Below are 24,088 nucleotides of genomic sequence, written 5' to 3' on the forward strand. Positions count from 1 at the left end.
GAAGCATACAATGGCATACAATGGAAGCACACACAACCAACAAAGCAATTGGAAGCATGCCTTTAGGCTACCTCAGGCATAATTACAGCATGTTTAACATCCTGAATTGGGAAAGTCTAAATGTATAACAATTTAATGACCCTTGTTGCATGCAGTGAAGCCAAGTAATAAAGTGGAGAGCCGGCAAGAAATGTTGCCATTTAATTCATGCCCTTCTAGTTCTGATAAGATATTTAAAGGGACATTAAAGAAAAACACAAAATCAGTTCTGATGGATAATTATTTGTTTAAAAACCCCGTATACATTTATTTGAACGACAAAAGCTCACTATCGCCATAGAAACAGAGCACCAAAGCTCTCCTTTGGAAGTTTCGTACTGTAGTCATTGCACAGATGACATTAGAGTGATGTCATGAATTTTGCAACATTTTCGCATTTTCCAGTGTTTCCAAAGATTGAACAGTTTCCATATATTGCCAGAATTGGGCCTTGAACACTTTCGTGCACAATGCTTTCTTCCTTTATTGATAAGCTCTTAGCCAACATGGAGCATTCGCTGTCAAACTCTGACATTGGAAGCTTCCAAGCTAAAATAAGCACCAATGTGTTTGCATCCTTTCTGGTTTACCAATTTTTCATAAGGAACAAGACCCCCTTATTCACAATTAGAGAACTGTAACCTATCAATCTAGCTTAATTACTTACTTATTCTAGATCTAAGCTAGATCTACGCTTATCTAAACTACACACAGCTTTGCTTCTTGTCTGATCAAGCTTATTTCCATTAACTGTCCCTTTAGAATTTTAATGCACTATTAGAAACTCATCACAGAGACATAAATTGTAAGTACGAAGGCATTTAAATTTGACAATAGCCATCTTTGTGGAAAGACAACTATAATCTAGGGATGCCCAGCATCGATAAATGGGACTAGCTAATTGCACCCCACAACATTTTGATGAAGTGCATGAGGCTTTCTTGCTCTATTGTGTTGACATCAGTGTTGTAAACAGCTTCATTATCTTTTAAGCGCACTACCATCAGCACCATGAAATGCCACAACTTCAGAGAAAGTTACATTTTTTATCAGTTGCCATTCCGAATTGAACTCATCCAGCAGCGACATTGAAGACGTGAAGACACTGACAACATTGGCACCAGAACTTCAGCACCAGCCCGAAAAGGTACAAAGCAGGCGAAACTGCAAGAAGTGCTATGCAAAGTTGAACAAAAAGCAAACGTTCTTTGCTGCTAAATGAGTTTAATGTTTATCTTTGCATTGCAACATCGAAGAACTGCTTCACTGTATGGCACCATACTGTCACGGTCAACAGTTTTTATTTTTTATATAGTATAAAGATGTGGCTGTATATTAGCTTCTTTTCCTTAAAGAAATAACATTGTGTTATTTAGCTATGAAACACACATTCTGAGTTTCTTTTTGCATCAGTTGTTCTGCAAGCATAATACACACTGATACTTTTTCAAAAACCAACAAGAATGACGATTTAGTAAAACTGGTGTGGTGTATCTTAAATATCTGTTCTTTGGAACACGTATCACTGGACACACTACTTATGCTGTTATAATTTCTTGTGCTGAGTTAGTTAAATTAGGTTTAATGGTGCAATAGTGACTCAAGGCCATGCTGTGCCAGACACAAGGTGTTGGAAAAACAATGGCAGAGGCTACAAGAGCTGTGTTGCTCTAAAGCCTATTCATCAAATTGGTTTCTTCGAGAAAGTTCAGGACTTCGGTAAGGGGCCCAAGTGGTTCATCTCCCAAAATCAAAGCAGGGTGTAAAGGTATGTGCAATCTGCATAACTTGCGGAAACATTTTCTTCTTTCTGTTTCGATATGCGGACATGTGATTAGAAAGTGCACCGCTGCTAATGGTTCCTGGCAGTTATTGCATGTTGGTTGTTCTTCCCTTTTCAATAAATAATTGTACGTGAGGTGTGTGTGCCCTATTCTAAGTCGGCACAAAATTACTTCGATGAAGTGTACTTGATGGTAACACGTTTTCCATTCACCAAGGACTGAATTAATAAGTTTGTTGTTTTCTCTCAAATTCCATTCACTTTACCATTTGAAGGTTAGCACTTGGTGAATAGCTTGAAGCTCATAATTAACTGGTACCTCTATTTTCAAAATAACGTTAAATCTCGATATAACGAAGTAGGTAAATCGGCAATTTGCTTTGTTATATAGAAATTTCGTTGTATGAAAATTTGATCTTTTGTGCAAATAAGTACAGTCACTGATCGATTTCTTACGCGGAAAGGGGCCGCAGAAATTTTTGAATTATCAGGCAATTAAAAAAACAAATTTGAATGAGAAAACAATTCATTTTGATGAATTTGGGAGTTGACGACGAATGATACAGTTTCCTGCCGTGTCGACGATACCTTCACATAGGCGGTATGAATTAAGAGAAGCCAGTCACGCTTTTGCGTGCACTCCACCCCTGCGGCTGATAGCGCGCCCGCACTGGGACGACGCTATCATGAAAAGCGCCGGCAGTGAGGAGCGAATGCTTTGTAAGCCTCTCGCTCCAACGGGTCACCGAAACTCGAGATTACGCAATGTTAAATATTAAATGGCCAAGATGCGGGCCAGAAATCGTGACACGCGCCAACTTAACCCCGCTCCCGCACCGCCCCTTGCGAGCGCTTGAACACGCTACCGCTCCCTCCCTCCCCTCCCCGTGTTTCCCTTTGCTCGCGCGGGGAAGCGACACTCGTGTGTGAAGCCACCATCTTTCTTTCTCACTTTCGCACACGTTCATTCGCACCTAAAGCACAGGGTGCGTGAGGCGCGATAGGATTTTATTGCACTTGGACATTATAGGGAACATGATGAGGCTTCACTTCGGCGGTCGCTCTTGTTGCGCCACGCGCGATTTGAGAGGTGCGGAATTCAATCATTTGACTTTCTGCATCCAAGGAAGTTTCCATTTATTGTCTTGGCATTTCTTTGCTGCTGAAACTCCCAATCTTTGCATCCTCCCGCTCCCATCCCATATGTCCCCTGTCCTGCATGCTGGCCGTCGTCACACGGCCGCGCAGCATCATTTCCCCCTCTTTACTACCCACGGAGTAGCCTACACGGATGCCTCTTTCATAGCTCCTCGAGGTTCCTGCGGCTACGCTATCTACCATCCCCACCTCCCAGCACCTGAAACTCACACGAGTGGGCCGTACCTACATCCTCCGTATGCACTCTCACTCGAGGTCCTTGCCATTGTACATGCCCTACAATCATTTCCCTCCCTTCCCTCGCTCCCCGAGTACACGATATACATCAACTCCCGAGCCGCCATTTATCACATACTGAACCGCACCCTACCCCATTTACTCCAACAGGAGGTCGAACGAGCGGTCTTTGCACTGCAACCTTCCACCATTTTCCTCCGCTGGGTCCCTGGGCATTCAGGGATTGACGGCAATGAGCTGGCCTATCAGCTCGCCCTTGATGCCTTTAACCGGGCACCGTTGATCCTCTGGTCCAGGCCCTCGGAGGATTCTGGGACTCTCCCTGCGCTGCGCTATCAAGGAAGTTTACCTCCAGCTCCGTCTCAACAAGTGCCTCTACCCTCCCCCTCATCCATCACTCACTGTGCCGGAGGCTCGCCTTCTGCGGCACATCCGAGTGAATGCACTGGTTATGCCCTTCCAGCCTCTTTATCTCTATCGCTCCGACTTCTCCTGTCCCAACTGCACCTCTACTTATGCAGACTTATCCCATTGCGTATTCTACTGTCCAGCTGCTCAGCAATCAAGTTCCTATCCTCCCCTTCCCTTTCTATCACCACCTGGCTCGACTGGCTTGGCGCCGAAGGTGAAGAAAACAGCGTCGACTGGCCAACCAGGCGGTTGATATGCTCGACCTGTTTTTTCTGCTGAATAAAAGTCTTATACTACTACTACTACTACCAACACACTATCAAGGTTTAACTGTACTATATAAGTAGAACCCCGCTGTTACGTTCCTCACTGCTGCGTTTTCCCGGCTGCTACGTCGTTTTCATCCGGTCCCGGCATAGCTTCCATAGGATCCAATGTATAAGGAACCCCGCTGTTACGTTGTAGCTGTGAAAACGTTCCCGCATGATACGTCGCAACTTAGCACCCCGAACCCGCCTGGGCTAAAGTAGACAACGCGCTCCAACCGCCATTTTGGCTTTTGACGAGTTTTGGCTGGGCTTGGCCGGGCTTGGCTATGGAACTGGCTGTAAGAAGCCGCACACCAGTTCGAGAGGCCGCATGAGGCCGCCACTAAGTGGCCATTCGTGAAAAATGATCTTACTATCATCACTGTGATTACGGTCACCGCATGGTTGTTGGACGGGTCGACTCACGGAGGAAGGAAACTCAGGAGAGGCCCTGACGTCACTCTTTGTGAAGCTAAAGTGAAACTGGAAGTTGGCGTTGCTCGTGGCGTTGCTCCGCCTATCGGGCCTGCTCTCCTCTCTTGTTTACGTTTCTCCCACGCCGCGCTGCGCGCAACCGGGCTGCTCGGACGCGCGCGCTCCGCAGTAATACTAAACAATCGTTAGCACGTTAGCATGATTACGCCAAAGAGGGCAAAATTTCCCGCGGATATTCGTTCGTTCGTCCGTTGCCATTGCCGTGGCGCGGTGACGACAAGAAGCACGAGCCGCATGATGCCGGGGAGTTGCCAAATCCTAGCTTTGGAGAAGCCGTCGCGGCTCTGGACCTCCTCCGCAGGTACGTCGCACCTCACAGCGACGCTGACAGCAATGCGGCCTTCCAGGGTATTGAGAAACGTGTGGCGATTTCTAGCGAGCGAAAGAAACGGCAAGCCACCATTCTAGACTTTTTTAAGTCCTAAGCGCACTCTGTGGAAATAACTTGTCTATAGTTGAAGCTGCACTTTTTTAATTCATTTTCGGAGCTTTCCTCACTGTTGCGTTTTCCCGGCTGTTACGTTTTTTTTCCCCGGTCCGGTGAAAAACGTATGAACGGGGTTCCACTGTAGTAGTAAGTCCCACCTAACATTAGCCAAGTTGTTAAAGAACACTGGTACAATATACAATTATGATATGTACAGTCGCAATAAAAAATATGCAGCCCACGGCTCCGGGCGCAGGAGCAGCTGCAGGGCCACACCGCGGCGCTGCTATTGCCATCAGGTGAAGGAGATTCTTAATGGAAAGGGGTTGAAAATATGGGATTAAGTGCAGCACAGTAACTCTCTCTGTAGAGGACACCTCAACCACGCTGCACAGGGGAAAAGGGAAAGATAAGAGGGGTGAGAGAGGGAGATCGGGCATCTGCTTTGAGGATGCACCGAGTGACGCCAATCTTCACCCTCACTCTCGTGCGGCCAAGTCATGCGCTTGATAAATTTCAAGTGCGGCGTACGGCTGTTTCGCAGCTGACAGTCAGTTGGAATGAGGGTTTGTCAGTGCGCGCTTGCCTTTCTCCCCATGCCAGCTCGCGTTCGGCCGCTCGGCTAAGTGCACGAAATGTATACCTGGCAGTGTCCGATTTGGTTTCACGTTTCATGTTAATGTGTGTCTCACATCTGTGTGTGCTGCGTTTCCATGCTTGGCATTTGAACAGACGGCGTACGTGCATGCATGCTCTCAACGAAAGACACCATGGCAAGGCATGTGTGCATAGGAGTAGCAAGCAAAGAGCCACTATTTTGTTGGTGTCAACGCCCGTCCTGACTAATGTTCCATTCTTGTTTAAGGCGAAAGCGTTACTAGGCTCACATTGCAGAAGCCGTCCGAACCTGCCAGCCGTGCCCGGAAGCCGTCCGCCGCCGCCGTGCCAAGCTACGGCAGCACGGCAAACGAAGCAAAATGGAAGCGCCCTCTTGTGCACTGACCATCAGCTGCGGAACAGCCGAACGCCGCACTTGAAATTTATCAAGCGCACGACTTGGTCGCACAAGAGTGAGGGCATCACTCAGTGCACCGTCAAAGCAGGCGCCTGATGGAGATAGCAGCGCCGTGGTGTGGACCCGCAGCTGCTCCTGCGCCCGGAGCTGTGGGCCGCGTGTTTTTCATTGCAACTGTACAATGTTCCCTCCTTAGGCCTTTTCAGCCATCAGTACAGTTTTGTGTATAATTATCTGAATAACTACAAAAGGCTAATTCAAGATTTTTTCAATAAAGGGCATCACTTCTGATGTTAAAGCTGTTACTGCATCCTAAAACATTGCGTTCAATTGTTTTCAGCCCCACTATGTCCTGGATAATTGATTTTCAGTGCTTTATCTGTAGTTTCATATAGAGCCAGTGCCCGCCACTAGAGGTGTAACTGTGCACGAGAGGGCATGCGAATGCCGCTACTGCCATGGTTGTGTGTGGGGCAGCCTCGGTATTCTAGCTTTCAGACTTGCGCGTTCGCTGCTTTACTTTCACGTAACTACTTTTAACATTTCACATGCACCAACAACTGCCTGAGCACATCTTCTGCCATGAAAGAAGCACCCGGAATAAAAAGAAAGAAAGAAAGAAAGAAAGAAAGAAAAAAAGAAAGCGCCATCAAAACATGCAGCATGTTACGGTCTGTCAGGAAAAAAAATTCTGGGATTTTACGTGCCAAAACCAAAACATGATTACGAAGCACGCTGTAGTAAGAAACTCCGGATTAATTTTGACCAGCTGGGGTCCTTCAACGTGCACTTAAATCTAAATAAAAGGGTCTTTTTGTATTTCGTCCCCAACGAAATGCGGCCACCGTGGCTGGGCGGTCTTAGTCCAGATTTATTTCTTAGGGCCATTAGTGTGAATGCTTTGATAGGTTCTGCTTTTTAATATTTGCCTGAATTTAAACACCACACATTCACAACAAAGTGCCAGTGGTGCCACTTATAAACAGGGGAAAACATCTGGGCTGCTGCACCCTCACTCATCCATAAATAAGCACAAACTCTCAGTTGCATATAGTGCCACGTTGTTTGCCAAGCAGAGCTGTTCGCTTTCTGTTAAACCGTGAGCAGTTCCTTATCAGGAAACCAAAACAATGAAATCACTACTGCAAGGGCTGCTTCCAGAATAATGACCGTTTAATTACAAAGAAAAGGTAACTGAGTTGCTCCGTGAGCTTTAGATTTCTTGGCAAAGCGATGCCATTTCTGAATTAGATTTAAGTAGGATAAAGGCAAGACAAACCTCACGATTAAATGTCTTTGGTGCGGCTTTTAGTATAGGATTAAGGCGAATGTGAAATGTTAAGGCTTGTACAGCTGAAACTGCATTGTAACTAGGCATTGTCTTAGCAAGCAGTCATTTAGAAGTGTCAGTAAGCCCAGCACTTATTCATGTTGCTCGTAGTTTCAACACAGAGACAACGAGACTAGGTATATTGGTTCTTAATGCGCAACTATTTGCAAAGGGTTAAAATATTCTAATCACCGGTCCAGTTATTTCTGTCAAGGTCGAAAAAAGGGGGGAAAAAATAGTTTTATAGTTCAATCAGACAAAGCAATAAAACATGTTAGTGCAAGAACATCATACAAGCACAATCATTTATTTATTATGGTCCACCATTCACAATGCAAGAAGTTTCATTATGCAAAAAAGAGGTGAGGCGTGCAGACAGGACACAAGAGTAGAGAAGTGAACAACACGAACGCCCCGCTACTCTACTCTTGTGTCCTGTCTGCACGCCTCATCTCTTTTTTGCATAATGAATCCTTACCAACTAGCTCAGCTTTCTGTCGTTCTAAGCAAGAAGTTTGTTAAAAGCATGGCACTTATATCAGAAGCATAAAGAAAGAACATCAAAACATAGGAGATATGCATTGGGGCGTAGGAAATACCAGCGAACAAACGGCAATAAATACAGAATGCATAACTGATTGTCCTTATACACAAGAAAGGATAAAGCATAAGCACTTCATAACACATTGCAAATCACCTCTTAAAGGGACACTAAAGGCTAATACTAAGTCGATATGGACTGTTTAAATACCATTACAGAAATCTTGCAACGCTTCTTTCGTGCCAAAAAAAGACTTAGTTTACAAAAAAATTGCACCTGAAAGGTCCGGACACCTTTTTCGTAATTCAAATCTCCCGCCGCCCAACCGGGGGAGTAGTGACGTTGCATACGCCATCACCGCCCTTTGTTGCCGTCGGCGAGTAAAACGGCGCCCAACAGACAGCGGCACCGAGCCAAGACAGATAAAGTCAGGACAGCGCATTCGCCGCTGCAGCTGCTTTTTGGCCAAGTGGTGTAGACCGTTCAGGCATCCCGCGGCACAATATGGAAGTTGAATTCTTTGCCACTTGCAGTTTGTGTGAGTTTTGCGAGGCAGCAAAACCAGCGCGGCACTACACGATAAGGAAAGTACTGAAACGCGAAAGCGTGGGTGGCGCAGAGTCAAGTGAAAACAAAACATTTTGACTGCCCGCAGCGGTGTCAAGGGTAATTTCAATTAGTTCTTTCTTCTAAAAATGAAATAGAACTGGATAAGTAGCATTTTATTTTGTCTTCTAATACAATACAATGATGTTTTTTGCAACGAGTGGTTGAGTACTAGTGATAGAATTTAAACGAGGAATGATTTCGTCATCTGGCAAGTGCTTGAATGCCCCAGGGAAGTCTCTAATCATGTCCTGCATTTACCTCAGTTTCTCGATTACTAAGGCCCTGTTCGCAATATTATTGATGCCTTAGAAATTCCCAAGCACTAATCTATCACTTTAGCTTGGCTTAATATTTGCCTTTAGTGTCCCTTGAAATGAACACAAGTAGCCACAGAACCAATACCGCCGTTTGTTACTACTCAGACAATTTTTTTTAAATAAAATATTGGCGCTCTATAATTGCACCCAACAACTCATGTGGTTGGTTGCATGGACGTCGAACTGTGGATTAGCAGCACCGAGGTTTGGGTTTTGCGAGATACGCTGGAAGGCCTTCAAAAATCCTTGTAACGGCGTTAGGCTTCAGCATCAGCTTCTCACTCCAGGAACATGGCGTTGCAGTTTATGTTGCAATTGTAGGCAGTAATTATGTCTGGGGCGTCGAAGTGTTTCGTGCACAAACGATTATATTTTCGTTCAAAGTTAAAACCACCACTTTCCTGCTGCAGTATGGCCCGCTTCCATTTCTCACGCTGCTCCTTGTCAATCAGTAAACAAAACGACACCTTTTTTGGTCGTTCCCTTGTAGCTGGAACGGCACCCCGGCATGCAACACATGTTCAGCCTAGTCGTCCCACTTCGCCACATTGGCTAAACAGTCTAGAACTCGAAAAATATTGCAGAACATGCACAGAACACACCATATCAATCAGCTTGTCTTGCACCGCACAACTGTTTCAGTATACGAACGATGACCTCTGAGGCACAGTGGCGCCACATCGTAGCAGCTTTGAGCAGTGCCTGGACCTCTCCCATAGCGTGACGACAGAGTTTCGTGACCAGAAAACATGGAAGGACCTTGTATTATTAACATGCCTGCCTCCCGACGCGACAAGCTGGAAACCGCAGACAAGGTGATGTTATTTTAAAATGCCAGCAAATAAGGTAGTATGGTTGAGTCACAACTGCAGAATATGCCTGGAGGAAAAGCTCCAGAGGAAGTTTACCTTAACTGGCATTTATTATTATTATTTTAGTTCTAGAGTGAAAAATATTGTAACATTCTGATACAATTCCAGTGCCCGCAAAATGTTTCTTTTTTTTTTTTTCCAGTTTCGGATCAAGATCCTGCATAGCTTCAGATTAAAAAAAGTAAAGAAAGGAAAAGCAACAGCTAAACTTACTGGCTGTCGAGTGTGACGCTCATCCCATACTGACAGCAACTTTGAGCTTGCCAGGTATAACTGATGGCAGTTGAAAGGGTTTGGCTTGAACAACACAAACTCCTCTTTTAGGAAGGCTTCGTGCTGTATGGTGCAAAATGTGTGCTTGCGAGAACCCTAAGGAATGGAAAAAAACAAGCAAACATTAGACAAGTGCGACAGGAATTGTCGGAGAGGTGTTTATAATTATCTTGTTTCAGGAATGCCTCCCTTTAACTCTTTCTCTACCATGGGGAAAATAGGTGTTTTTTTGTAGGATACGCCAGATTTATTTTTTCTGAGGGAACTACTGCACTCAGTATTTTATGTAATACATAAACAAAAAGCAGAATGAATGCACCTTTCCCACATAAAAGTTTTATTAACGGGTTGTACGTCATAAAAAAGATATAAACTGCTAGAATCAAGATTGTGGAACAAAACTGAACAAAGTTTGTAAAGACACGCTTATATCTATTAAGTAAAATATGTAACAAAAATTATGATATACAATATGTATTACTGTCTAATAGGCACTATCTCCGAAAAAAATCTAAATTTTTATTGAGCAGGTATTCCACTACAAAAATTTAACTGCAAGCACTACAGTTGGGCATGCTGGGCTGCGGCCGGCAAGGTTCCAGCTGGTTTCCGTCATCTCTCTCAGAGTCGAAGTACGACGAAAGGGCAGCATCCTGAGACTCGCTGCTGCTCGATCCATCTAAATATGAGCCGCAGACACAGTGGAATCACAACATCTGTGATCTTTCGAAGTGCGCGCGCCGCTCCCGGAGGCGGCCATTTTTGCTTTCTATTTTGACGATCCTGTTCAAAAATTACTGCCTGGCATGAAAAAACCAAACATCTTAGAAAACAAAAATATAGTTCTCTTCCTTCACGTCCGATAGCACAGTGTGTCCATGGGTGGTGCGAAAGTGTCTTGAAAGCGGCGTTTCAAACCATTGATAACGGACTAACTATGCCCAATGGGCATGGCACGGAAAGAGTTAAAGGGCCCCTAAACCACCTCTGATATCTTTGAAACATTTCAAGTAAACACGCACATCGAGTCCAGAATGCCGTCACGATCAACAATGCCAAATGCTGCAGCGCTACACGCTGCAGGCAGGCCACAAAATAAAAGAACAATGCCGTGCTCCTCTCGGGGCCTTTCCGGTTTGCCCTGTGCTTGTCGTGACGTCACCAAGGTGCATCTGGTGATGTCAACAGGAGCAGACGCTATCGATTGGTTGAACAATGACCTATGACTTTCCGATAGTCTGCTAGCCGGTACATACGCTCCTTGCGCTTCCTCACTGTGTTGCTACCTTGTGTGGATTTGCCAACCAGTAACTACAGCCCGCAACAAAAGTGCGAAATCACTCACATTCCAACACAGTTGTGCTTAGCGGTCTGATTAGCTGTCCGACAGTGTTTTGCGATGGCTAGAAGGCATCCGTGTGCGGTGCTCGGCTGCAAGAGTGCCGACTGGAAAAACAGAATGATGCAGCACCGGCTGCTTCATGATGACACCCTGCGCAATGCCTGGACTGAGCGCATTGGGGCTGTTTCAATGAGTTAATCTAGTAACGTTGCAATGAATGCATATTTTGCTCACTTGTGTAGCTCGCCTTCTATTTGCATGCTGAGCTCCCGGAAAGCGAAGTACGCCGCCTCGAGGACTCCAGGATTTGGACATGGTGGGGAAATGTAGGTTGCGTGTAATGCAGTCATTGTTTGCTTTACGACTTCTGTCACCTCCCTGCTGAATGCTCCCTCCCTGAATGGACTAACAACCAGTGGGCTTTGAAAACAGCAGAACATACCAACCAATATTGTCACCACGATCTGGGGTAGGCGGCAATGGTGGCAGTTAACCTCTAGCGGAGGTGCTTCGCCACAGCGGTTTACCGTACGGATCCATTATATATTGGTGAGCCTTTCTAGACGCGCACACAACACAGGGTCCACAGCGGCAGGCTTCAAAGGAGCATGGGCCGGCCCGGCAGCAACAGCGGGCAGCCGAGATGCACAGAGTCGCGTTAACTGGAAGCTGACATGTGTTTTGAAAAGCGCGTTGACGATGACATATGTCACATGACAGCTGGAGGAGCCCTCGGTGAGGAGAAGACCAGCTGACGAAGGGAGAGTAGTGAAGGAAAGAGCAAAATGAGCGAGAGCCGCGTTTCGACCATCAAACGCGTGTAACTCCGCTATTACTGCACCATTTCGAAAAATTCTCGCTGCTACATGTTTTTTCAAGACTTGTGGACAGCTGCAACACCACACCTAAATTTTGACCTCTGGGTGGTTCAGGGGCCCTTTAAGCCGCATGCCCTTTATGTACATGAGCCTCAACAATTTTGTTCATTTTTTACAGGAATCTAAATAATTTCAGAGGAACCTACAACGTATAGTAGGACCCGTCTAATAAGTTTTCCATGGGACCGCTACAAAAAAACGCAATACCCGGGAAACGTATTATGTGAACATGAGCTTATACATGATGCAACCGTGCTGTTAAATATTAAAACAAAGGCACTACCCATTGCTCAGCTGCTGACAGCTAATGAGGACTCGACGGGGATTGCCTAAAGTCTGAATAACTGGGAGTCCAATGTATCGAATTTGGGAGAGAATGAGTAACTAACGTAAAATGAGTAACTATTATTTTTAAATGTGAGCAGCATTATGGGCTCCGTGTCGCAGAAAATCCGCTGTCGGAGTCAATTCATTCGTGAGCGAAAGTTTCCATGTCTATACTATATAGTATACATATATGTATATAACAGTGCAGCTTATCCACGCTGAACGGTATGGCCTTCGACACAGCACAAGATGGAAGTACTCCGTGTCTTGTCGCCTTTCGGGTGAGAGAAGCGACCAGTCCCACCATTATTTTGCCCCCTTCTCATTTTAAGTGCTTTCAGAGGTCGTCAAAACACCTTGTTTACCTACCCGAATTCACGGCCGCCTGCATACGTGAGAATCTGGAACAACGAGGTCAGAACCATCTATCGTGGTTAAATCAAGGAAGTTTTTAGGCATATAAGATCCTCTAGGCTGAAATTCTGTGCCATAAGACAGCCTCACAGCCTGCAGGGTTATCTGACTGAGCTAGCTTGTATGCTCAGTTGTCTTGGTCAAAAGTTCGAATGCTCAAGGTTTTTTTTTTTTTTTTTTTTAATCTGAATGGGGTAATCTTTAATTTAGTCCCTTCAGTACTCAAACATCTCCAGGCTTGGAGTGGCGCCTGACACCGGCTAAAACACCGAGAACCTGTGGGGCTAGACTAATCCAATTAGGAAGGCCCATGAAGCTTCAACAAAGGGACTCCCTCACCAGACCAGGGATTGGCCTCCCTGGTGCAGTATTCAGCCACCACCTCCCTCATGATTCCTACAATTAACTCATGGCACTCAGTCTTCAGCAGCTGCAGAGCACGTGACCAAGGCGGCGGTCAGACTTGTAATGTAGCAGAGGGTGCTAAGAATCTCTGGACCCGGACAGGCCGCCAATGGAAATTGGCTCTTGCATCCTTTAACACCCGAACTCTTTCGAGTGAGGCTAACTTAGCAGGACTCTTTGAGGAACTATCAGGCATTGTTTGGGATATCATTGGCCTTAGTGAGGTTAGAACTGGTGAGGCTTATACAGTGCTGACAAATGGCCACGTCCTCTGCTATAGAGGACTACCAGATAAGAAGCAGTTCGGAGTAGGATTCCTAATACATAAGGACACAGCGGGCAACATTGATGAATTCTACGGCATTAATGAAAGGGTATCAGTAGTTGTAATAAAACTTAATAAGAGGTATAGACTAAAGGTGGTACAAGCCTATGCTCCAACCTCCAGTCATGATGACGATGAAGTAGATTAGTTTTATGAAGATGTGGAATTAGCTATGAGAAAAGTGCAAACTCAGTACACTGTAGCAATGGGCAACTTCAATGCAAAAGTGGGAAAAAGCAGGCTGGTGAACAAGCAATTGGCCACTACAGCGTCGATTCTAGAAACACTAGAGGAGAGATGTTGGTAGAATTCGCGGAAAGGAATAAGCTACGAATAATGAACAGCTTCTTCAGAAAGCGTAACAACAAAAAGTGGATATGGAAAAGCCCTAATGGTGAAACAAGGAATGAAATCTATTTCATACTTTCTGCCGATCCCAGCATAGTGCAGGATGTAGAAGTGTTAGGTAGGGTAAAGTGCAGTGATCATAGGTTAGTGAAGTCCTGGATTCACCTGAATTTGGAGAGAGAGTAAAATTAGTCAAGAGGAGACAGGCCAACCAAGAGGCAGTAAGGATAAAAGTGGACCAATTCAGGCTGGTACTTGCAAACAAATATGCAGCCTTATGACAGCGAGATGTAGACTGGCTTCAGAAGCAGCAATTGAAGTGAGAGGCAACACACCAAGGCCAACAGTAGGTAAGCTCTCCCAAGCAACGAAGGACCTAATAAAGAAACGACAAAGAACGAAAGTGTCCAACTCAAGAGATAAGATTGAATTCGCGGAACTGTCAAAACTGATCAACAAAGCGAAAATAGGTGATATTAGAAATTATACGTGAGAAAGTCTGAAGAAACCGTTAAAAATGAACGCAGCCTGAAATCATTGAGAAGGAAACTTGGCATAGGACAAACCAAAATGTATGCACTGAGAGATAAACAGGGTAACATCATCAGCAATCTCGAAGGTATAATAAAAGCAGCGGAAACATTCGATACTGACCTTTACAGTACCCAGATGACTCGGGAGCGCTCTATTCAAAACAATAATGAACAGTATACAGAAACTCCTCCTATGACTAGAGATGAGGTCAGAAAGGCGTTGCAAGGCATGAAATGGGGAAAAGCGGCAGGAGAGGATGGAATAACAGTCGATTTAATCAAAGATGGAGGAGACATAATGCCAGGAAAACTGGCGGCTCTCTATACGAAGTGTTTATCGACTGCAAAGGTCCCAGAAAACTGGAAGAATGCAAACATTACACTAATCCACAAAAAGGGCGACGTTAAAGAACTAAAAAATTATAGGCCCATTAGCTTACTCCCAGTATTATATAAAATATTTACCAAAATAATCTACAATAGAATAAGGACAACAATAGAATTTGGTCAACCAAGGGAGCAGGCTGGCTTCAGGAAAGGTTACTCTACAATGGATCACATCCATGTCATTAACCAGGTTATCGAGAAATCCGCAGAGCACAATAAACCTCTCTATATGGCTTTCATAGATTACGAAAAAGCATTTGATTCAATAGCGATACCAGCAGTCATAGAGGCATTGCATGATCAAGGCGTACAGACCGCTTATGTGAATACCCTAGAAAATATCTACAGAGATTCCACAGCCACCTTAATTCTACCCTGATCATGAGAAGCAAATTTACAGAAGAATAAAATTGGGTTGGAGTGCATACGGCAGACATACTCAGATCCTTGCTGGAAGCTTACCATTATCACTAAATAGAACGGTGTACAGTCAGTGCATTCTACCGGTGCTGACATGTGAGGCAGAAACTTGGAGACTCTCAAAAACAAGCTAAGGACTGCACAAAAGATGCTCAAAAACAAACTAAGGACCGCACAAGGAGCGATGAAACGAAGAATGATAGGCGTAACGTTGAGAGACAAGAAGAGAGCGGTGAGGATCAGAGAGTAAACGGGCATAGCCGATATTCTAATTTACATTAAGAGAAAGAAATGGAGCTGGGCAGGTCATGTAATGCATACGTTAGATAACCGGTGGACCATTAGGGTTAGAGAATGGGTGCCAAGAGAAGGGAAACACAGTAGAGGACAGCAAAAGACTAGGCGGGGTGATGAAATTAAGAAATTTTCAGGCAAGTTGGAATCGGTTAGCACAGGACAGGGGTAATTGGAGATCGGAGGGAGACGCCTTCGTCCTGCAGTGGACTTAAAATAGGTGGTTGTTGATGATGATGATGAGTAACTTATTCCACAAGTGGCCAAGAAAGGTGTCATACTCTTGAATGATCACTTTCAGGAATACAATCACGTTTGCAAGATTTCATATCACTAGTGCCAGACACATTGCGACAAGCGACAAGAGCGACAACATTTTGGCACACTGCTAAACATGCTCTCTAGTCACAGTGCCAAGATCACTTTTGCCCGCCGACACATTCGGAGTTACAAAACCGAAAGTATTATCTTTGAAAGTGATTGCACGAGAGTTTGGTACAATATGGCCCAAGTTTATCAACGCGTTGCTGCGCTCACATGCACTAGCCTGCAAACTGATAAGTTTGTATTTTGACCATTGTCATGCTGTTGCTACAGATAGATGAAAGTGCAGTCAGTGTGTGCACTGAATCTTCATCCCGTGACAACATAACAGAAGTTGACCAAGCTGTGATAGCAAAATTATTGTGAATTTCTTTGCAACAGTGATTATTGTACAGCAACAGTCATTATTGTTCATTACAGATGGAATTTGTGCCGCATGCAACTGTTTGAAGTTGCTGGGATCACGTTGCTATTTAACATGTAGATGAACAAATACTAGACATGCAGAACTCTAATGAAAAACAGCAAATACAGCCTTTCAACATGAAGCGATCCTTACGTGGTCGGTGACTATAGTGGATGAACTAGTCTTCGGTAATTTTGGTTTCGAGGAGGCACCAGTGACATGGCTGACGACCATGCCATTGACGTATTAAAACCAAATTATCGCCATTTTGCTCGATTCTGTGGGCAAATTGGTACATGGTCATGCAGGGTCCAAACATCGAATGGTGCACTGTTAGGCGTCAGAATTTTCTGCCAGGACCACACCACCAAAGCTCTGGCATGTCAAAAGTGCACGTTGGTGGTGGTATGATGTGTGGAACTAATGTGTCTAATGTGATTGATGCTTTTCTTTTAGAATTTTTAAGTTGCAGATGGTACACTTGATATCCTTTTGTATTGATAAGCCAAAGTCGCCATGTATCACGCGGGAACATTGCGGGAACGATGACATATCAAAGGGTATTTTAATACATAGATGTCTTTGCTTGGACTGGGCTTTAGCAACATCATGCCCGGAAATACATATGAACAACGAACACATCAGCAGGGTTCCACTGTACATGTGATACAGAAGGAGAATGAAATTAACCCCCTTAGGATAAGGTTTAAGAAAAGTCAAGTTCCCTTTAAAGCAATGGATGTAGAGATCTAAAGTGGCTACTGAAAAGGCTTAGTGCGGTTATTGATAAAGGTTACAAGAACAGCATCAGGTAATACAACAAAGCCTTGTTCTTCACTGAAAAATAAAGAAAGAGAAAAAATTGACTAGATCCTTTAATTCATTCCATTAATGTCAAATATTAAGCCTAATGTCAAAACAATAAATTCCTCACTATTTAAGAAAGATCAGTGGTGTTGCACAATCTCTACAGCACCTAAATTGGTCTTCGAACGACTATTATTGCACACAAAAATATCAGTTCAAAAAATTACGCGTCATTAGCAATAAATGACACAACACTGGCATAAGAAGCCAACAAACACTGACACCAAGGACAACATAGGGGAAATTACTTGTGCTTAATAAATGAAACAAAGAAACGTTAAATTAATGGAAATTAAAGTGGATGAAAAAACAACTTGCCGCAGGTAGGAACCGAACCCACAACCTTCGCATTTCGCGTGTGATGCTCTAGAGCATCGAGGTCTGTGAGTGGTGGCGCTGGCTGACACTCCCAGGGTTCTACTAGGACACATAAATACCAAAGAAAGTGGATGCGAAAACAGCGCCGCGGTAGCTCAATTGGTAGAGCATCGCACGCGAAATGTGAAGGTTGTGGGTTCGGTTCCCACCTGCGGCAAGTTGTTTCTTCATCCACTTTAATTTCCATTAATTTATCGTTTCTTTGTTTCATTTATTAAGCACAAGTAATTTCCCCTATGTTGTCCTTGGTGTCAGTGTTTGTTGGCTTCTTATGACTAATAAAAACCGGGCCCCTCGGTCAACCCCCTTTCTTCTCGTTTACAACACTGGCATGAAACTTTGAAAAGACAAACTGGTCATTAAACTCAAATTTGGAATCCTAACTAAACGAAATAAAATGGTTTCTCTTGACGCATTTTGCAACAAAACTTTTCAAACAGAAATACTGACCAAGCATCTATTTTCACTACAAATAGTGAAACATAAACATACACACATGAACTTACATAAATGCAAAACTAGATTTCCTGTAATGCAATTTACTGAGCTAATGATGGCATAGTCATTTTTGGAACCAGCGGGTATGAGCGCAGTTTACTTTTTAGTTGTGAGATGGAAAATATAGACGTGGCTCTTGTTATGAAACTATATGCAACAGACAAGCTTTAGTAATTGCAGCTAAGCACCTTGTTTTCCCTCGAACTACGAACAGTGCTGCCATTAGTCCGGCAAATGTGCAAATGCACTCTTATTGTCCCCAACTTACATTCGTCCACAGCTTGAGTACGCATCATCAGTATGGGACCCTGGTCATGACACCCTCATACAGTCTCTAGAGGCAATACAGCCTGTTTCAGTCTCACCAACTACCAAAGAACTGCGAGTGTCACTAACATGGAAGCTCTCCTACACCTCCCGCTGTTATCAATCCGCAGAAAACTATCTCGCCTATGTCTTTTCCATAAAATCTACTACCACAACGCATATTTACGTTCTATCTTTGTTCAACTGCCACCATACATTTAATCTCGCACTGACCACCCCCAAAGGGAAACATTCAGCGCTGCAACACCGTCAGCTTTTAATATTCATTTCTTCCCCAAACGAGCAAAGTTGGAACAACTTACCCGCATTACTTACAAGCATAGCTGACACCAATAACTCTAAAACCACACTTCAAGGTTCCATGTTATAAATTAATGTTGCGTTTGCTTGTTCTGCATAATAACTGCTCTTATGCCATAATTTTAAGTAATGGCTTGTATTTTTATATGGTATGTTTTTTTTTCTTTCGTTTTTTTCTTACGCCATGTATTTTTGCCATGCTTTCCAAGTTTCTATTTACCATTCTTATTATTTTGTATACCACATTTTGCTATGTTTTTGCCATGTTGTTGCCTTCCTTCCTTATTTTTACTTGTTCTTTTTATTAATTATTGACTTCCACGTATTTAGCTTTGACGCTTTCTTCGAAAGTTTCCTCTTCTTTGTACTTATAATTTTTTTTTCTACAATCAACTATTGTGTGATTTGCCTCTGTATTTACCTTGCCCCTGCCCTCTGCAATGTACAACCGTACCTTGAGGGTATAAATAAATAAATAAATAAATAAATAAATAAATAAATGCAGTGAAGCCCACTTTGAAATTAAGAAAACGGTCTATTAGTTCATAAGTGAGCGAATTCACTGATGAATTCACTGATGGCAGACAGCTTGGGGCACATTTCTGTCGATCTATGCAAAGCTGGAGCAATAGTCAACAGGAGAGTTACGACACCATAAAAGCTTTCACCACAAAAGCTACACAAGCAATGCAACGGCTAAAATTTATTGCCCAAGAAAAGTGATGCTGAATTTTTTTATAGATAAACCATGAGTGCACAAGTTTTCTTTTACACTGTAAAAATATGAAGCCATACCGGTCTTCTTGCATCAAGGCTATACAGTCCAGAGCGGTCCATGTAGCAGACATGCCGAGGGTGGCTTCCAAAACTGGTGCACCACCACTGATTGCTGGACGGATGCTCATGAGACACAGTGGCTCTCCACGGCGGTTCGCTGCAATATATGGATTATACTTGCTTCTCTCTTGACACCCAATTTGTGGTATAGTTGAAACTTGTTATGCAGTTAAACCTCGATATAATGAAGCTGGTAAAATTTGCAATTTGCTTCGTTATATGAAAATTCTGTTATATTGAAATTTGGTTTTAAATGCAAATAAATACAGTCGCTGATGGATGGCCACAAGACTTTCCAAATTATCGGGCAATCGAAAAAAAGAAAATTTGAACAAAAAAAAAAAACAATCATTTGATTGAATTTGAGAGTCGCCAGCAAAAGATAGTTTCATGCTGTGCGACAATACCTTCACATCAAGGGTACGAAGGGAAGCCAGCTATGCCTTCACATCGATTCCGCCCCGCAGCTGAAAGCGTCACCAGCAGTTGGACAATGCTATCATAAAAGGGCTGGCAGCAGGGAGCGAATGCTTCCATCTTGCTTCAACTCGTCTCAAAAACTCGAGATTATGCAACCTCCAGTATTGAATGCACAGGAAGACAGTGCACATGATGCCCCGTCAACTTTACTTGGCTTGCCCACTCTTTGCACACTTGGCAAATTATCACTCAAATGGGGTGCACGGGCTGCGTTTGCACTCAGCCATGAGCAGCCACGGCTGCACTAGAAAAAGAGGTGCGTGCCAACCTGCCCCCCCCCCCCCTCTACCTCTTCCCCTTATGCACGCTTGATTGTGTTATTGTGAGCTCGCTCTACTGCCCCCTTTCCCCTTGCTTGCGCAGAAAGACGGTGCTCATCAAGCCACCATCCTTTTTGGCTCAACCTTAATGCTTTCAGTTGCACCTAAAGCGTACAGTGCGCCGGGTGAGACAGGATCTTATCGCACTTGGACTTTATATGGAACACGACCCTGCTCCACTTCGGTGGTCGCTCTAGGTTGCAGGATGTGCGGTTTGAGAGCTGTGTTCGCAAGCAGCTGCAAGTAACCCAACCATTTGACCATCTGCATCCGCAGAAGTTTTGTTATATTGAGATTAAAAATACATGGTGTTTTATATACAAAGTTATATGTTATACAGTTATAAGCTTTGTTATGTCATGAATTTCTTTATATTGAGTTCGTTATATCAAGGTTTAACTGCATATTACGAAGTCCTATCCGGCATGAAAATACCTTTGTTATGTCTGCCATTCGTTTAGGTACGTATTTGTCACATGCTGATATTGGTGAGAAACATTTTAGGTTAACTTCATTGGATCCGTGTTTATTATGTTGAGGCTAGACTGTAATATACACAAATGGAACGCAATAAGCAAGTAAGCTGGCGACAAGAACAGCATCTGCACCAGAGCATCTGCAGAACACAATATCACAACAACAATACACAACACAGCACTTCCAAACGAAGTTGCACAATTTCTGGGATACAAAAAGGCACTGCCTCACGAATCTCCTCCTGCAGTGAAATTAATGGATAGTCCGATGCAAAGTTGTAAAGAACCAAAAGTTGTCTATTGCAACCTTAGCCCTTTCCTGTTCTTTTCACATTCAGCTGTCAGTGTTCGAAGCCTTCTGCCTCTTTTCATCTCCAGCATGATGGAAGGTGCAATTCTCTGCAGGTGTTGGCTGTTGACACGCTAACTTGCACCTCTCCACATAAGAGAATGGTGCATTAAAGGGGTCATGAAACACTTCTTGAACTAATCATAAAATGGCATCACTATTAAAGGACGTCTCATGAATCTCATGCTGCAGAAATCTTGTGAATCATTGTGCCGATACCCTCCTTTCTCTCTCTTTTCTTCTTCACTAGCATGATGGGAGCTACACAGCAAAGAAGGCAAGAGAGCAAAGCCCTGGCCAAAGGGACTCATCACGGCACCCAGCGGCGGCCACGGCAGACTATGCTACGCAGCACACAGCTGCCATTTGGAGGCCATGTGCAGCTCATGCAAATACACACAGTGGAAAGATGAAATGATTCTGTTTTTCTGAGAACGCAGACATATATACTTTTCATTTATTTAACTCAGAATTAGCAATCATGCATTACTGAGAATGCTCTTGCGATCACAAAACGAGGCAATAGCATTGGTGGGCCGGCAGCTTTCGATGACGCTGCACGATGGCATTGTGGAAGTGCGAGCAAGAAATTTTTTGCCGGTTTTGACGCGTGATTGTAAATTCCCTGCTGCATGCAGTGCAGTAATATTTGGCTCACATGCTCACACCAGCCTCCACCACAGATAGGCAACATTTTCTTAGTATTTTCAAAGAGTGTTTCAAGGCCCCTTCAAATTTCAGCATGGCATTAAGCAACTGTTTGAAATGCAGATTATTACAACTCATTTTATTTTTGACTAACTGCTATGTAATAAATATTAAGGGCACTACTTGAGCTACATAACCATAACAAGCCAACAGACCCAGGATCTGAAGTTAGCCCACAATGTCGGGTCTAAGAAATCCCACTCTTAATGTGAAACATTTTACAGGAGGGGTAGCAGATGTTTGTGGAGCGGTTGTGCAGCAGGAAGCCCAGGCAGAGTGTAGAAGGATGCTACCAGGTGAGCTACAGAGGGGGAGGGAACTCCATGGAGACTGTGAAGTGTAGGTGCACGCTGGGAGTGGTTCTGTGCGAGCAGTGACATCATGCCATGTGAACCCCTCAATGCTTGCCCAAATGTTGATAGCACACGATCAGCTCTATTTGCACAGTCATACTGCCCTTGGACCGCACATGGCTACCTGCTCTGCATTGCTCGCTTCCTCTTTATATGCACGTGGCATGATTTGCTAGTGTGTGAAGTGAGCGTGATGTCACTAGAGTGTTTTAGTTGAGCGTGTTTACGCTCCACTAAGCAGCTAAGCGGAGCGGAAGTGCGAATGCGCATGCGCCATCCGCTTAGCCGTAAGCGGGCTAGCGGAGCGAGGAACACGGTCCGCTGAGAAGCTGCCTGAGCGGAGCGCTTTGGCTAGCGTTGGCGTCAGGAAGGATTGGATTGGATGCAGAAAGCAAGCGCACTGGCTATCACGTGGCGTTCCCCAAGACGGCACTTTATATTCCATTAGGTAAAATGGACCGGTAACGCATTACAAGTGCACTTCTAGATACTTCATTTAGAAATAAGTTATATATACACATATGTGTTTTACTGTATAAAACTGATCAATAGGTGTTTTTATTTTCTTTCATTACCCTGAATTTGGCCAGAGGACGCTGCAAGTATGAAAGGTCCGCTCCGCTATGCTTAACGTATAACTAAAACGTGAAAATCGCCCGCCGCTCCGCTTTGGCTTAGCGGAGCCACTCGGAGCGGAGCGTACCGTAAAGACACTCAACTAAAACACTCTACTGATTTAGCCAGTTGCCAAGAAAAAATGCTCACTGTGCTGCTGAGATGCCCGAGAAAAACATACCAATGCTTTTCAACCAACTAGCCCAACTATCTGCTCTCCTGAGGCCTGTGCATTTAGAAGCTGCGTGGATGTATAAGCGATGGTGAGGATGGGTAATAAAAGATTGCCCAATAGCTTAACACAGATAACGGGCGAGAAAAGAGCGGCGGAAATAAATGGACTGGTATAAAATACGTAGGGTTAAGGATTTGTACACCACATAATGGTCTCAAATAAACCTCACTCAAGAGTAATGTGCGAGGTTTTGCAGGTGTTATTACGTTTATATTTAATTAGCCAAACCTGACAGGCAATTCCGTCAAAACTTTTGCCTTTCAAGGTTGGATATAAATTATTTTTCTTAAACATACAGTAAGAGATCACCAGAGTACATGCAGTTTTGGATGTAGGTGACCCCATGACCAAAAAGTGCAACTGTGTCACAGAGTGTATGCCCGCGTCCCTCTCGGGATGGCCGCCAGTGCCGCCCCAGCTACAGCGCCGCTTGCACGGCGATGGGAAGACAGCGGTCCCCATTGTTCCAGTCTTGCCCGACCGTTTGGTCACGTGGGTCGCCTGAGCGCGACGGAGGGACGAGGCAGCTCGGGGAGCGGCAGAGTGGCTTGGAAGACGGAGGAGGGTGGTCGTGCACCGGGAGACAGCTGAAGATGTGGTCGGCAGGCTAAAACCTCCTGGCCGAAGTCTTCGCCGTTCGACCTACAGACGGTGCAAGTCCGTCAGGATCTTCGGCAGCGAGGTACCAGCAGCCCGACGCTCTTCAGACCGGGATCTCGGCAAGCACGCCACAGTTAAGCCTCGTGTTCCAGCCCGCTCTCAGAGCTTTCCGCCAGACTGTATTTTTTTAATCGCGTTTAATCTTTCATTTATTTATCCATCGCGTGTTTATTTTTGTATGTTCTGTTAGTGTAGTGTTGGCCCTATTTATTGTCGCGTGTATTTTTCATTTTTGTCGCGTATTTTGTTTGTTATTTCGCGAGTGTTAATAGCTCCCACGTGGTGGGCTGAGTGTCGTGCGAGTGGCGTCAGGGCGTGCGTTGTGTGACCCGCACGCCTTCCGCGAACTAGGCCCCCCTGCTGGTAATTTGTATGTTCTTTTTTCGAGCATGTCTCGCGCATGATTTTATTGTATTAAATTGAGTGTGTGTGTTGTACGTCGCCTCCCGTCTCATGCCTCTGGTTCA

At 44.4% G+C, this 24,088-nt stretch overlaps 1 protein-coding gene and 2 long non-coding RNA genes across 4 annotated transcripts in view; 2 read left to right on the top strand and 1 right to left on the bottom strand.

Annotated features, from left to right (window-relative positions):
* The window catches only part of LOC126542486 (uncharacterized), a 45,085-nt gene that overhangs the window by 13,434 nt on the left and 7,563 nt on the right, over window positions 1–24,088 (bottom strand). The window contains exons 8-9 of the mRNA XM_050189573.3: window positions 19,384–19,522; window positions 9,756–9,911 (exon numbers count right to left, since the gene is read on the bottom strand). Of these exons, the coding sequence (XP_050045530.1) occupies window positions 9,756–9,911; window positions 19,384–19,522 (295 nt within the window). The remainder of the gene's footprint in view (window positions 1–9,755; window positions 9,912–19,383; window positions 19,523–24,088) is intronic.
* On the top strand, window positions 4–24,058 carry LOC129387761 (uncharacterized). Of its 2 annotated transcripts, none has more exons than XR_008614943.2 (2): window positions 4–1,186; window positions 21,301–24,058. It is a non-coding gene; the product is annotated as an uncharacterized lncRNA (long non-coding RNA). The 2 variants fall into 2 exon arrangements; XR_008614944.1 differs by lacking the exon at window positions 4–1,186 and adding an exon at window positions 11,163–12,643.
* LOC140216082 (uncharacterized) lies at window positions 4,260–6,178 on the top strand. Its single transcript, XR_011892728.1, has 2 exons — window positions 4,260–4,732; window positions 5,753–6,178. It is a non-coding gene; the product is annotated as an uncharacterized lncRNA (long non-coding RNA).

The sequence above is a fragment of the Dermacentor andersoni genome, chromosome 2, assembly GCF_023375885.2.
Source record: "Dermacentor andersoni chromosome 2, qqDerAnde1_hic_scaffold, whole genome shotgun sequence".
Taxonomy (NCBI): domain Eukaryota; kingdom Metazoa; phylum Arthropoda; class Arachnida; order Ixodida; family Ixodidae; genus Dermacentor; species Dermacentor andersoni.